The sequence below is a fragment of the Procambarus clarkii genome, chromosome 51, assembly GCF_040958095.1.
Source record: "Procambarus clarkii isolate CNS0578487 chromosome 51, FALCON_Pclarkii_2.0, whole genome shotgun sequence".
In the NCBI taxonomy this organism is placed as follows: domain Eukaryota; kingdom Metazoa; phylum Arthropoda; class Malacostraca; order Decapoda; family Cambaridae; genus Procambarus; species Procambarus clarkii.
Window position 1 is genome coordinate 4393278 of NC_091200.1, and position 15887 is coordinate 4409164.

Below are 15887 nucleotides of genomic sequence, written 5' to 3' on the forward strand. Positions count from 1 at the left end.
GAAGGTAGTGATGCAATTCTATAAATCTATGGTGCGCCCCCATTTGGATTACTGTATCCATGCATGGAGACCATCTTCAGAAGGATATAGCTGCTCTGGAGAAAGTGCAACACCGGGCAACAAAAATAATTCCAGAGCTAAGTCAACTCACGTAACAGGAACCATTGAGGGCCACAGAGCTAGCAACACATGACATGACCAGGCATAACATTGTGGATCTTATTGAAAATTTTAAAATACTTAACAATTTGGAGGATGTTGATCAGGATTTTTTTTTCAAAAGGTCAAATGTAACACAAACAAGGAGCAATGATTTCAAGCTCAACAAGCCACAATGTAGGACTGAGAACAGGAGATACTTTTTCACCCACATGGTTATTAACCCATGGAACAGCCTACCTGCTGAATCCGTTAATGCCAAAACTGTGTTGGAGTTTAAAGTACAGCTGGAAGAGATCATCAGGGCAAATGAGAGGACCTTCGACAAGCCGCCGGCTTCCTGTTCTCGTCGAGGCCACTAGTGTTAGTTGCTCTCGGGTAAACTCAGGTATTGTGACGCGTCCTGCCTTCTCAAACATTCTTCCCTTGAAATGTCTTCTAATGATTGTTATGACTTCATTAACTAACTCGCCTTCATTATTTAGAGACCAACATCTTGGTCACTCGCTGATGTCTTCTGTGGCTTCCAGATTGTTGGACCGTGTCTTGTTTTAATTGAACCGTTTTAATGGTCCAGAACCTAGACTAGCCTCGCTCGTTAATTATTATCTACAAGGGTTTTAGCTTCGTCTCCTCCCCCCCCCCTCACTGAAGGTTTCCAGTTCCTAATTCATCTTCTGTCCTTAACAACTCCATTATCACATTCCCGACCTTCAAATAACTTGATTTCCCAATTTAAAGATTGACAATTGTAAGCTTGTTTTTCACTCAGGTTACATTTTAGGGAATAGATCCACTTCATAATTTAAGTTCTATCTGTCGTTGGCTTCGGGAAACAATGTTCCCGCGGCCCGATTCCTGTTTAGTTAGGGTTACTCTTCAACTTTCAGATTCTTCCTCGTCATAGCCTCTGCCTTTACCCCATATTTAAAAGGACACCTGTGCTTTCACCTGTTTCCCCTGGTGCCTCCTCTTTCTTAATACCGTTCCTGCTGATATTCTTTTGCACACATCCGCTGGTTAGTCCATTGATGTCGCGCTCTCTCCCAGCTGGCGTATCCCACTCTGGGTCCACCTGCTCTGACCCCAGTGGCAGCTATGGCGCTCTCTTTCCCCCCTCAGCTGGCGTCTCCCAGGATCCAGTCCTCGGACTCCAGAAGGAGATCCTGCAAGAGCCCGCGAGACTCGGGGCCTGACAGCCTCCCACAACACAATTTAATTTATCTTCGTCCAACCGGATTAGCGGCCGTCAAAGGTTTTACTCCCGCGAGTTTTCCCGGCCTCCTGTAATCTCTCTTTTGCAGGAGAGCACCAGGCCTCCCCGCTCAGCTGGCCCTGTTACCCTCTGCTGGGTGGCTAGCCTGGCTAGCTAGTGGCACGTGAGCTCTCCAGGATAGGAAGCGTGGTATTGACTATCCCGGCAAGGCGGTGGGGTTTAAACAGCGGGTTTTTGGGTATCTCTGCTAAGAAATGTTATGAGCTTTCCGGCTAGGTAGTTTGTATGTTAACTACTCACCTAGTGGTGCTTGCGGGGTTGAGCTTCCGCTCTTTGGTCCCGCCTCTCAACTGGTGTACAGAGTCGTGAGCCTATTGGGCTCTCATCATATCTACATTTAAAAGTGTGAATGGAGTCTGCCTCCACCCCATTACTGCCTAGTGCATTTCAGTTTGTTAACTATCCTAACACTGAAAAAAATTCTTTCTAATGTCTGTAACTACTCTGGATAGCTTGTTATTAGTTCTGGTTCCCCAAGTTGTTAAGAACGCTGGCTAGGTAGTTGTAGTGAAATTTCTCCCTTCAGTCAGTTGAGATTTAGAAATCATATGACGCCCAAGTCACCAGCACAAATTTCTCAGTAAAAACATGTTTTCGAGTTAAAAAAAATATAGGATTTAATAAAAAAATATTATTGTAAATGGCAAATGGCACCGATTTTGAGAGAGGTGAGCTGGATGTGGCAGCTTCCATTTACTGTGACTGTGGTTCAATAGCTCTTCCATCGGTAAAATAATCCATTGATGACAATAAAGTGCGTCCGTGAACCAGGTGATTACGATGTATGTGTGGAGGTTGGAGAGTGCTGGCTCCCTTATCTTGTGAAAGTTATCAGGAGAGAGAGCGCCAAGCCGGCTTCACTATATGTAGCACTTGGAAGGGATATGAGGACCAGGACCTGGGATATGAGGACCAGGACCAGGGATATCAGGACTTGGGATATGAGGACCGGGACCTGGAATATCAGGACTTTGGATATGAGGACCAGGACATCGGATATCAGGACCTGGGATATGAGGACCAGGACCTTGGATATGAAGACCAGAACCTGGGATATAAGGACCGGGATCTGGGATATGAGGACCGAGAGCCTGGGATATGAGGACTGGGACGTGGGATATGAGAACCAGGACCTGGGATATGAAGACCGGGAGCTGGTATATGAGGACGGGATGAAGGAACGATGTCCAGCCACATTGGACCATCGGGAATCGAACTTGTACGTCCCATGCAGGAAGAAGCGTCGAGGAACGTCGGTTTAATAATAAGCAAGAACGTGCTTGACCTCGTTATCGTGTAAGAACACTTCTGCAGACAGTAAGTCACAATAACGAGGCTGAAAATGAGACTTCACCTGCTTGTTACTAGAGATGACTTGAGGACCCCTTAATGGGGTCCACCAGCGGGGGTCCTGGGGTCCACCAGCGGGGGTCTTGGGGTCCACCAGCGGGGGTCCTGGGGTCCACCAGCGGGGGTCCTGGGGGTCCACCAGCGGGGGTCCTGGGGTCCACCAGCGGGGGTCCTGGGGTCCACCAGCGGGGGTCCTGGGGTCCACCAGCGGGGGTCCTGGGGGTCCACCAGCGGGGGTCCTGGGGTCCATCAGCGGGGGTCTTGGGGTCCACCAGCGGGGGTCCTGGGGTCCACCAGCGGGGGTCCTGGGGGTCCACCAGCGGGGGTCCTGGGGTCCACCAGCGGGGGTCCTGGGGTCCATCAGCGGGGGTCTTGGGGTCCACCAGCGGGGGTCCTGGGGTCCACCAGCGGGGGTCCTGGGGGTCCACCAGCGGGGGTCCTGGGGTCCACCAGCGGGGGTCTTGGGGTCCACCAGCGGGGGTCCTGGGGTCCACCAGCGGGGGTCCTGGGGGTCCACCAGCGGGGGTCCTGGGGTCCACCAGCGGGGGTCCTGGGGTCCACCAGCGGGGGTCCTGGGGTCCACCAGCGGGGGTCCTGGGGTCCACCAGCGGGGGTCCTGGGGTCCATCAGCGGGGGTCCTGGGGTCCACCAGCGGGGGTACTGGGGGTCCACCAGCGGGGGTCCTGGGGTCCATCAGCGGGGGTCCTGGTTGGTTGTACAAACAACCGCGTAGAGCTTCGGAGCTCATAAACACTTTAATAACTGTAAACAAAGCTGTTGTTATTAAGGAAAGATGTAACGGTTTCGTAAGTGGTTGCGTAAAGTCTTGGCGAATCCTGGCGGAACCTAAGAACTTTCTCACCGTGCTGGGTACAAGTCAGGAGGAGATACTTTAATATGTTTGTTTGACTTCTTGAAGGTGAAAGGGTGAACGATAAAATTAGCTCAGATTAATATAGACGTACCCTGCTCCCTTGCACGATGTACTCAGGAGACTAGGTGCAGTACCTAGGTGCCTTGCTGTCTCCTGGCTCCACCACCACCACCTGCCTCCCACCATCTGTGCTGCCACCACCTGCCTGCCACCCCCTGCCTGCCACCACTCCGGACAGAAATAGAAGGAACTTTTGGAAATTTGTGAATTCACGGATGCAAGCTGCTGATTGGTTGTGGGCGGTGGTGAAGGTGAAGTGGTCAGGGTGAAGGTGAGGTTGTGAGTGGTCAGGATGAAGGTGAGGTTGTGAGTGGTCAGGATGAAGGTGAGGTTGTCAGTGGTCTAGAACTCTAGGTGAAAGTGAAGATGTAGAAGGCCAGTCCGCCCCTCCATCTTCTCCCTGTTCTACAGAGCCTCCAGCCTGCTCTTCCGTCCTGTTCTACAGAGCCTCCAGCTGTAACGGGGGGTGGGGGAAATAGCTCTATCTTGTCCATTATTCCACCCCCCAGTTAACTAACGAGGCCGGGGGAAACAGCTCTCTCTAGTCCGTTATCCCGTCCCCAGTTAGCTAACTATTCTAGAGCACCCTCCAGAGTTCCTAAGGCAACCTCTCTCGTTCAACACCTTGTAACCTAGGTATTTGACTACCTAGGTGCTAAGACTACAAGGCGCCGTAACTGGATCAGCTACCCGAAACTCTAGAGAGAACTCTAGAATACAGAATCATTGCCACAAACGTATAAGAGAAAACGAAAGGAAAGAAATGAATAGTGAAGTAATTAGTGAGGGTTTGGGGTGAGAGGTAGAGAGGTGGGAGGAGCGAGGAGGGTCATTAGTTGAAAGTGAGAGTTCAGAGAGGGGTGGAGGGAGAGGTATAGATAGGTAGAAGTAGAAGAGTAGATAGTAGAAGTAGAAAGTAGATAGTAGAAGACGAAATGCTGCCACCATCCATTCATGATCATTACATACAAGACAAGGAATGGAACTTGCCTGTATCACAAAATTCTCAAAGGATGTTATCATGAGTTCATTATTAGTATGTTCCCTCTGTACCATGTATCAACTCCAAACATGTACTCATTAATATCTTGAATCTAGTAACCACCGAGGCTTTCTCACCTCAACTCAAAGCTCTAGGGAACAAAGACGATTTAAATAATAAGTTCATATATTTCACATACTAAGTATCATAATATACGCAATCCACTTAAAATGTTAAAGATTAATATTCAAAGTGAGTCATCCTCCAAGAATCTGAGAACACTACAATTGACTGCCCCTGATCTTCACACAACACTTGTAAAACACGACCAAGTCACCTTACTGCTCAACTCACCAAGTGTGTGCCTATAGCTGGATAGAGAGGGGGGGGGGGTCTGTAGTTGACGGAGACTCCCGCCCTGCCGGCCGACAGCCTCCCTGCTAGTGCCGTCTGCTCTGCTGGCTCGTCTGCTGTTCTCTTAATGCTAAATCTCTATGCTCCCTCAGTATATATTGGGGACCCTAGTACTAACTCCGCCCACAAGTAGATAGCCTCCGGCACTACCAAGCCACTCCTTAAACGTCGGCATGTTTGAAGGCTACCAGACTACAATTATAAGCTTAGCGGAAGCAAGGTGAAATTCTCATGATCTGACCTCAGGTCACTTGAGGTCATTAACGCTTTGAGGTGTGAGATCTCAGGCCGACAAACTGGCGCCTCTCAGATCCTTGTCTGTGACTCATGTACTCTATGTATGTATTAACCTAAACCAAACACTTTTACAGTGTTACACAGCCTGCTCTTCCGTCCTGTTCTACAGAGCCTCCAGCCTGCTCTTCCGTCCTGTTCTACAGAGCCTCCAGCCTCCCCTTCCGTCCTGTTCTACAGAGCCTGCAGCCTGCTCCTCTCCCCACTCCTTCAGTACCACATAGGGAGAGTTGCAACACAATACGCCAGAGAATAGCTTGATATTTTTAGATATATCCCCAAAGGAGACGTTTGGCCCCAAAGTTCATAGTTGAAGGTCAAATTGTCAAGAGATTATTATATTTCCATAAAACTGTAACCCAACAAAAATAGGAGAAATGTATAAATATATATATTTTTAACCGTGCGATTTTTTTATTAGTTTAGAAACATTGAGAGACTAAGTTTAGGTGTGATGCAATATGAAAGGTCGTGCAGGCATCCACGAGAGTGGCTACAGGGCCTCCCTCATGTGGTGCCGGCTGGCACCCCCCACCACACACTGAGAGTAGCACCCTCTACACCACCCCTACTACACCCCTACTACGCCCCCTACACTACCCCTACACCACCCCTACACCACCCCTACACCACCCCTACACCACCCCTACACCACCCCTACTACGCCCCCTACACCACCCCTACACCACCCCTACACCACCCCTACACCACCCCTACACCACCCCTACACCACCCCTACACCACCCCTACACCACCCCTACACCACCCCTACTACACCCCTACACCACCCCTACACCACCCCTACACCACCCCTACACCACCCCTACACCACCCCTACTACACCCCTACTACGCCCCCTACACTACCCCTACACCACCCCTACACCACCCCCTACACCACCCCTACACCACCCCTACACCACCCCTACACTACCCCTACACCACCCCTACACCACCCCTACACCACCCCTACACCACCCCTACACCACCCCTACACCACCCCTACTACGCCCCCTGCACCACCCCTACACCACCCCTACACCACCCCTACTACACCCCCTACACCACGCTGTTGCTCCATCTCTCACAGTCCACATAACGGTTATTGATTGTGTTTTTGTATGTGTCAAATAGTGGTTCTATTTATAACAAGTTGGTGGTAGTGGTAGATGATGACCGGTGGTGGTGGTGGTGGTAGATGATGACCGGTGGTGGTGGTGGTGGTGTTGGTAGATGATGACCGGTGGTGGTGGTGGTGGTAGATGATGACCGGTGGTGGTGGTGGTGGTGGTAGATGATGACCGGTGGTGGTGGTGGTAGATGATGACCGGTGGTGGTGGTGGTGGTAGATGATGACCGGTGGTGGTGGTGGTGGTAGATGATGACCGGTGGTGGTGGTGGTGGTAGATGATGACCGGTGGTGGTGGTGGTGGTAGATGATGACCGGTGGTGGTGGTGGTGGTAGATGATGACCGGTGGTGGTGGTGGTAGATGATGACTGGTGGTAGTGGTAGATGATGACTGGTGGTGGTGGTAGATGATGACTGGTGGTGGTGGTAGATGATGACTGGTGGTAGTGGTAGATGATGACTGGTGGTGGTGGTAGATGATGACTGGTGGTAGTGGTGGTAGATAATGACTGGTGGTGGTGGTAGATGATGACTGGTGGTAGTGGTAGATGATGACTTGTGGTAGATAATGACTGGTGGTAGTGGTGGTAGATAATGACCATGGTGGCAGTAGATGATGACAATGATGGCAACAGATGATGACAATGATGGCAACAGATGATGACAATGATGGCAACAGATGATGGCAATGATGGCAACAGATGATGACAATGATGGCAGCAGATGATGACAATGATGGCAACAGATGATGACAATGATGGCAACAGATGATGACAATGATGGCAACAGACGATAACAATGGTGGCAACAGATGATGACAATGATGGCAGCAGACGATAACAATGGTGGCAACAGATGATGACAATGATGGCAACAGATGATGACAATGATGGCAACAGATGATAACAATGGTGGCAACAGATGATGACAATGGTAGCAACAGACGATAACAATGGTGGCAACAGATGATGACAATGATGGTAGCAGACGATAACAATGGTGGCAACAGATGATGACAATGATGGTAGCAGACGATAACAATGGTGGCAACAGATGATGACAATGATGGTAGCAGACGATAACAATGGTGGCAACAGATGATGACAATGATGGTAGCAGACGATAACAATGGTGGCAACAGATGATGACAATGATGGTAGCAGACGATAACAATGGTGGCAACAGATGATGACAATGATGGTAGCAGACGATAACAATGGTGGCAACAGATGATGACAATGGTAGCAACAGATGATGACAATGATGGCAGCAGACGATAACAATGATGGCAACAGATAATGACAATGGTGGCAGCAGACGATAACAATGGTGGCAGCAGATGATGAGCGGTCAACACCCCTGCCATAAAGACAAGCACGCAGCGCTTGACAACAAAGGGCTGGCAACGGGAGAGAGCATTAACCACCTATCGCACTGTGTTGCCACTTGTCGGCTTGCCGGCTCAAAACTCGCCCTTAAGCCCAGGGGCATTAATGGGCATTTTCCCCGTAATGGAATACTGACCATTGAGTGGGTTTATGTCGGGGCTCTGTGATGGAGTTTTGTGATACGTAATGAAATGGAGATATTGTGTTGCTTTTTACGAAACACTCGCAATACAACGTCACTTTGTTGTTGTCGATGTCGTGGCCCTGTGACGTCATACGCTGGAGGCCTTTGACTTTATTTAATCGCGATCATAATCATATAATTGTAATCATATTGCAGGTGGGGGTGACCCCGGAAGCACAGGTGGTGAAAGCCACCTGTGTTCTCTGCTTCAATATCATGGACTATATAGCCACTTGTGTTAGTACGGCCACAAGGGTAAATATGTCGGGTCCTAAAAGCTGTGTGAGGCGGGGCTCTTGAGCTAGAGCTTTCTCTCTCGTACACAACAGTATTCTGAATTAGGGTATCATACACGCACGCACACAATCCCACACATACGACCACACACACACACACGCGCGCACACACAGACACACACACACACACACACACACATGATTGACGGTTGAGAGGCGGGACCAAAGAGCCAGAGCTCAACCCCCGCAAGCACAATTAGGTGAGTACAATTAGGTGAGTACACACACACACACACACACACACACACACACACACACTGAAGCAGGTCTAACAAGGCGGAACTTGCAAAGCCTCATTAAGATATATTTTTATAGATTATAAATTCTTTTGAGGACGACGAGCGCGATTTTCGTATCTAAAAGTTCAATGCAGCCAGAATTTGCTACGCTATTGAATTTTCCGAGTGAAATTTGTCCTCTGATATTGCATTTTCGACTCGCTTATAATTGGAGATAGGAGTGTTGTTTTAGCGAGGGGATGAAATTTGCCGCCAGCGATCAAACACCGGAATTGCGTGACGGTTAATTCCTGTCCACTAGTGGGCCGCCGCCGCGAATTCTGGCGCAGGCGTCGCCTCCAGACAGCAGCGAACTCCTCACATCCACACCCCTGGATGGTCATCATGTCCTTTGTGCAGCTGCTCCTCCTGTAGTCAGCGTTATCTCTGCTGTCCAGGTGACGCTTTGTACTGAGTGGTTGCTCGTCTGGACTCCGACACCCGCCACCACGGTTGCTGCTTATTGTCGCCCTGCAACCACAGTGGTAATCAACCACAGTGGTAATCTGGTGTTACTCCGCCTGCCGCCGCTGACCTGCTATCTCGGCCTGTTACCCCCTCTTGTTATCGCAGCTTGCGCCCTTCTGTAATCACGGCCTCCACCTTCTTAAGACAGGAATGCCGTACGGGGATTATTAGCTCAATTATTTTCAGTCATGCATTTGCCTCGTCTGATTTTAAAAGTTATCAGTGTGTGAGATTCAGCGAGACTGCTTGGTAGTGTTCCACTCGTCTGTGACTCCGTTCTCGTACTTAAATTTATGTATATATATGCTTTTCTTGAACATAATTGTATTCAACTTGAAATCCGTTATATGAAGTTTGACTTCTATAGTTGAATGCCTGGTTTATTTCATAATTGTGGTTTGGCTTTCATATGTTTGTACTCATCAGATAACTGGCCGTCGTCTACGGCTTCAACCCACCAGTCACATCCCTCCTACTACGACACTCACATCATCCACATCACGAATCACATCACTGATGTATCCTGGTTTGATGTTCCTCGGCTCTGTATTCTACAACGTGCATTTATCCCAATCATGAACGTGTTGATATCCTGTTCTAGAAGGTACTGGTATATGACACCGTTCCGTGCTGTTATCCCATCGCCATGGACATCCGGGTACTGCTCTGGCCCTTGTTATGGGCTGCCATGTTTGTTGCCATGGCTATGTCTAGAGTTGCCGGTGTGTTTACTACACGCCTGGATGGCAGGGTTATTATGGCAATATCCATGGCTCTGTCCCTTTGCCGACGGCACTCCGGTGGGCTTTATGCTCCAGAGAAAAGAACGTCCAGAATTAGAACTGCCTTTCATGGAGTGTTCTGGTATCCCCCCTCTCTCTCTCTCTCTCTCTCTCTCTCTCTCTCTCTCTCTCTCTCTCTCTCTCTCTCTCTCTCTCTCTCTCTCTCTCTCTCTCTCTCTCTCTCTCTCTCTCTCTCTCTCTCCCTCTCCCTCTCCCTCTCTCTCTCTCTCCCTCTCTCTCTCTCTCTCTCTCTCTCTCTCTCTCTCTCTCTCTCTCTCTCTCTCTCTCTCTCTCTCTCTCTCTCTCTCTCTCTCTCTCTCTCTCTCTCTCTCACACACACACACACACACACACACACACACACAAAGCCACAGAGATATTAGAAAGAACTTTTTTAGTGTCAGAGTGGTTGACAAATGGAATGCATTAGGAGGTGATGTGGTGGAGGCTGACTCCATACACAGTTTCAAGTGTAGATATGACAGAGCCCGATAGGCTCAGGAATCTGTACACCTGTTGATTGACGGTTGAGAGGCGGGACCAAAGAGCCAGAGCTCAACCCCCGCAAACACAACTATGTGAATACAACTAGGTGAGTACAAAAGTTAGAAAAGATTCATATGTATGCCACCAGACTAGTCCCAGAACTGAGAAATATGAGCTACGAGGAAAGGCTACGAGAGCTAAACCTCACGTCCCTAGAAGACAGAAGAGTAAGGGAAGACTTGATCATCACTTACAAAATTCTCCGGGGAATTGACAGGGCGGACAAAGACAAATTATTTAGCACGGGTGGAACATGAACAAGGGGACACAGATGGGAACTAAGTACCCAAATGAGCCACAGAGATATTAGGAATAATTTTTTCAGTGTCAGAGTAGTTAACAGATGGGATGCATTAGGCAGTGATATGGTTACCTTACCTTGAGGTTACCTAGTGGAAGTAAGAGCTGAGAAGTGATACGGTTACCTTACCTTGAAGTTACCGGTGAAGGCTGACTCGAGACAGTTTCAAATGTTGATATGATAGAGCCCAGTAGGCTCAGGAATCTGTACATCAGTTGAGAGGCGGGACCAAAGAGCCAGAGCTCAAACCCCGCAAGCACAATTAGGTGAGTACACACACACACCATCATCATCATTATGGGGCCTGACGGCTGAGTGGATTGCGCTCGGGATTGGTAGTTCTAATGTTCCGGGTTCGATCTCCGGCGGAGGCGGAAAGAAATGGGCACAGTTTCTTTCACTCTGATGCTCCTGTTAACCTAGCAGTAAATACGTACCAGGAAGTTAGACAGCTGCTACGGGCTGCTTCCTGGGGGGGGGGTGTAACAAAAAAGGAGGACCGGGGTCGAGGACCGGGCCCCGGGGACGCTAAGGCCAGAAATCATCTCAAGATAACCTCAAGATAACTTACCATGACTACGCCCCGGTCGCCTCCCGTGTGGATGGCAGTGTCAGTGTGAAGGGCAGCTCGTGGCCGGCAGCCTGCCATCTTTCACTTGAGCTACTGGTCTGATTAATGAAAGTCAAGAGTGAATTAAAATGGTTCTGTCGCTCCGGGTAAAGCGTCACGAAGAACTTAAACATTGACTAAGTACCTACTTTGTGGCTACCTTGTGTAGCTTCCGGGGATCAACGGCCTTGAGGCCCGGTCTCCGACCAGGCCTCGGGGGCTGGTCGTCTGGTCAACCAAGGTGTTGGGCGCGACTGCTCGCAGCCTGACTTATAAATTACAGCCTGCTTGATCAGGTATTCTTTGTAAGTAAGACAAAAGAGCTAAATCCGAGCTCTTTCGTCATTAACATATTTTCAAGGAGTGCACCTTAAGATGTGTTAATACACGGAAGGTCTTGTATTTCATACTGTAGATAGGCAGCAGCCAATGTAGATGCAAACGTGTAGTCCAGGACAACCTGTCTACCATCCCTCCAAGGTTACAGGCTCACCCCGGCTGGAAGTTTGTCATTATTGTCAATTACCCTGCGGTTACCTGGAACATACCCGGAGAGGGTTCTGGGAGTTCTTCTACTCCCCGAGCCCGGCCTGAGGTCAGGTTCGACTTGTGATAACTTGGTTCAACAGGATGTTTCTTGGAGCGGCCCGCAGGCTCACATATCCACAAGAGCCTTGTTGGTCCGGCACTTCTTGCAAGAACTTATCTAAGTGCCTCTTCAAAACATCCACCTTTGTTCCAGCAATATTTCTAATGCTTGCTGGGAGGATGTTGAACAGCTGTGGACCTCTGATGTTCAGACAGTGTTCTCTGATTGTGCCAGTGACACCTTACTCTTCACTGGTTCTATTCTACACTTCCTTCCGTATCTTCCGTTCCAGTATGTAGTTATTCTACTATGCAGATTTGGGACCTGTCCTTCAAGTATCTTCTATGCATATATTATTTGATACCTTTCTCGTCTCCTTTCATAAGAGTACATTTTGAGAGCTTTGAGACGGTGCCAATAATTTAGATGCTTTATCGTTTCTATGCGTGCCGTATATGGTCTCTGTATTCCCTCTAATTCAGAGAGCTCTCCTGCTCTGAAAGGGGAGATGAGTATCGAGCAACACTCAAGACGGGACAGCAACAGTGATTTAAATAGTATTAGCATTGCTTTGGTGTATCTGGATTTGAACGTTTTCATAATCCATCCTATCTTTGTCCTGGCCGCCGCTATATTTGCACGGTTATGTTCACTAAATGTCAGGTCGTCAGACGTCATAATTCCCAGATCTTTTACCTGTTGTGTTCCCTCTATGAGCAGGTCTGACTGTGTCCTATACTCTGTGTTTCGTTTAAGTTCCTCGTTTCCACCATACCTCAGTACCTGGAACGTTACATTTCTTTATGAATATTGAATTCCACGAGTTAGGCTGAGTGCATGGGCATGTTGTCAATTTCTCTTTCAAAGTCTTCTGAGTTCGTGTTAATATCGGTTATATTATCTGTAGCTTGGATGTCATTCCTAAAGAAACTGTCTGGCTCTGGTTACCGTGCAGTGGTTCCAGGTTTCAAAGTCACCGACTAGGCCTCCTGATTAAAGAAATTTAAATTAAAATAAGTTTATTGAGGTATAAATACACACAAAGGGATGAGGTAGCTCAAGCTATTCTCACCCCGTTCAGTACAATGTGGTGTTCATGTGTGTGTGTGTATATATATATATATATATATATATATATATATATATATATATATATATATATATATATATATATGTCGTACCTAATAGCCAGAAAGCACTTCTCAGCCTACTATGCAAGGCCCGATTTGCCTAATAAGCCAAGTTTTACTGAATTAATATATTTTCTCTAATTTTTTTCTTATGAAATGATAAAGCTACCCATTTCATTATGTATGAGGTCATTTTTTTTTTATTGGAGTTAAAATTAACGTAGATATATGACCGAACCTAACCAACCCTACCTAACCTAACCTAACCTATCTTTATAGGTTAGGTTAGGTTAGGTAGCCGAAAAAGTTAGGTTAGGTTAGGTTAGGTAGGTTAGGTAGTCGAAAAACAATTAATTCATTAAAACTTGGCTTATTAGGCAAATCGGGCCTTGCATAGTAGGCTGAGAAGTGCGTTCTGGCTACTAGGTACGACATATATATATATATATATATATATATATATATATATATATATATATATATATATATATATATATATATATATATATATATATATATATATGTCGTACCTAATAGCCAGAACGCACTTCTCAGCCTACTATTCAAGGCCCGATTTGCCTAATAAGCCAAGTTTTCATGAATTAATGTTTTTTCGTCTACCTAACCTACCTAACCTAACCTAACCTAGCTTTTTTTGGCTACCTAACCTAACCTTACCTATAAATATAGGTTAGGTTAGGTTAGGTAGGGTTGGTTAGGTTCGGTCATATATCTACGTTAATTTTAACTCCAATAAAAAAAATTGACCTCATACATAGAGAAAAGGGTTGCTTTATCATTTCATAAGAAAAAAATTATAGTAAATATATTAATTCAGGAAAACTTGGCTTATTAGGCAAATCGGGCCTTGAATAGTAGGCTGAGAAGTGAGTTCTGGCTACTAGGTACGACATATATATATATATATATATATATATATATATATATATATATATATATATATATATATATATATATATATATATATATATATATATATATATATATCATCACAATCAACCAATAGACACACATCACAAACATTCTGAGTGATCAACATATATATTTCTTCCATTACACATGCAGTATGTTACCAGACGTACAAACAAATACTTTTATGACTAGGTACACAGACCATTTGCAATAGACATTCAGACAATTAAAGAAAGTTACAATCGAGCTGCAAAAATCTTATATCTCTCCAGAATATCATGAATCTTTCCGTTGTAATACATCCAAGCTATTTGTTCAGGAACAGTCCTTATGGTCTTGTTAACCAGGCGGCTGCTCGCAGGCTGAGGTATGAATCACAGTCTGGTTGATCAGGTATCCTTTGGAGGTGTTTATCGAGTTCTCTCTTGAACACTGTGAGGGGTCGGCCAGTTATGCCCCTTATGTGTAGTGGAAGCGTGTTGAATAGTCTCGGACCTCTAATGTTGATAGAGTTCTCTCTCAGAGTACCTGTTGCACCTCTGCTTTTCAACGGGGTTATTCTGCACATCCTGCCATGCCTTCTGGTCTCATGTGGTGTTATTTCTGTGTGCAGGTTTGGGACCAGCCCCTCTATTATTTTCCACGTGTAAATTATTATGTATCTCTCCCGCCAGCGCTCAAGAGAATACAGATTTAGGCATTTTAGTCGGTCTCAATAGTTTAGATGTTTTACTGAGTGGATTCTAGCAGTAAAGGATCTATGCACGCTCTCCAGGTTGGCAATTTCTCCAGATTTGAAAGAGGCCGTCATTGTGCAGCAGTACTCCACTCTAGAGAGCACTAGCGTCTTGAAAAGTATCATCATCGGTATAGCAATTTCTAGCAATCGTTACCTCTGATTTACGACACTGGTGGCCGCACTGGTCTGCCGATGTCTTGTCTCAAATACACCCTTCTGCTATATGGAAATAGGGGTAGTAAGTCGAAGGATCGAGGCAGGTTTCCATGGAGAAGTTAAGAACAATTTATAGGAAATACCCAGCATGAGGAGCTTGAACAGCATTAATGGCATGCTTTACCTTAATTAAAAGATGCTTCTCGCATTGTTGGGGCAATATTCTCGACCATTCGTATTTTCGATCCATTCTAATCAATTCTGACCCTCAATCGGCCGCAAAAATCTCCTTACAGTGCTCAATTGTTGTGCCTATAATCTTATGATACTGAATGTGTCTCTTACTCCTGGTAAAACTGTTCACTGTATTCCCCCTTGGAAAGATGTGCAGGTCTCTTTACATTATACCCCCATCAGTGTCAAACAAATGTATAACACTGAAACTATGAGATGTATAACATTAGAAGCTATTGATAGTCATCTTAAAAATCTCAAACCAATTGAATCCCATGCCTTTACTGATGGCTCTGTGCAATTAGGCACTGGTAGAACAGGTTGTGCATGTGCAGTATATAAAGGGAATGAAATAATCATGTCTAATACACGGAGATTGAACAACTGGGCAAGCACGACAAAGACTGAGTTATTGGGTATTTATCTAGCCACTGAGTACCTTAAGCTCAATGGTGGTGGAGTTATTTTCTGTGACTCAAAAGTGCTCTGCAGTCCTTAAATAACCCATCACAATGTATGTCGGAAGTAGCTTGTAATATTAAATGGAATGTAATTTTTGCCAATGATAATAACTATTGTATAAAATTTGTGTGGATCCCATCCCATGCTGGAGTTGGAAAACATGACTTTGTAGATCGATTGGCCAATGAGGCTTGCAGGAAAGAAAACACTGATTATGACTTTGGACTATCTAATGCAATTATTAGAAACATAC

At 46.5% G+C, this 15887-nt stretch overlaps 2 protein-coding genes across 3 annotated transcripts in view; one reads left to right on the forward strand and one right to left on the reverse strand.

Moving 5' to 3' along the window:
* The window catches only part of LOC138351880 (max dimerization protein 3-like), a 242292-nt gene extending 236285 nt beyond the window's left edge, over positions 1–6007 (forward strand). The window contains exon 4 of the mRNA XM_069303892.1: positions 5487–6007. Coding sequence (XP_069159993.1) covers positions 5487–5670 — 184 coding nt within the window. The 3' untranslated portion in view covers positions 5671–6007. The remainder of the gene's footprint in view (positions 1–5486) is intronic.
* The window catches only part of LOC123774590 (max-interacting protein 1), a 739857-nt gene that overhangs the window by 408649 nt on the left and 315321 nt on the right, over positions 1–15887 (reverse strand). The gene's annotated exons all lie outside the window — the stretch shown is intronic.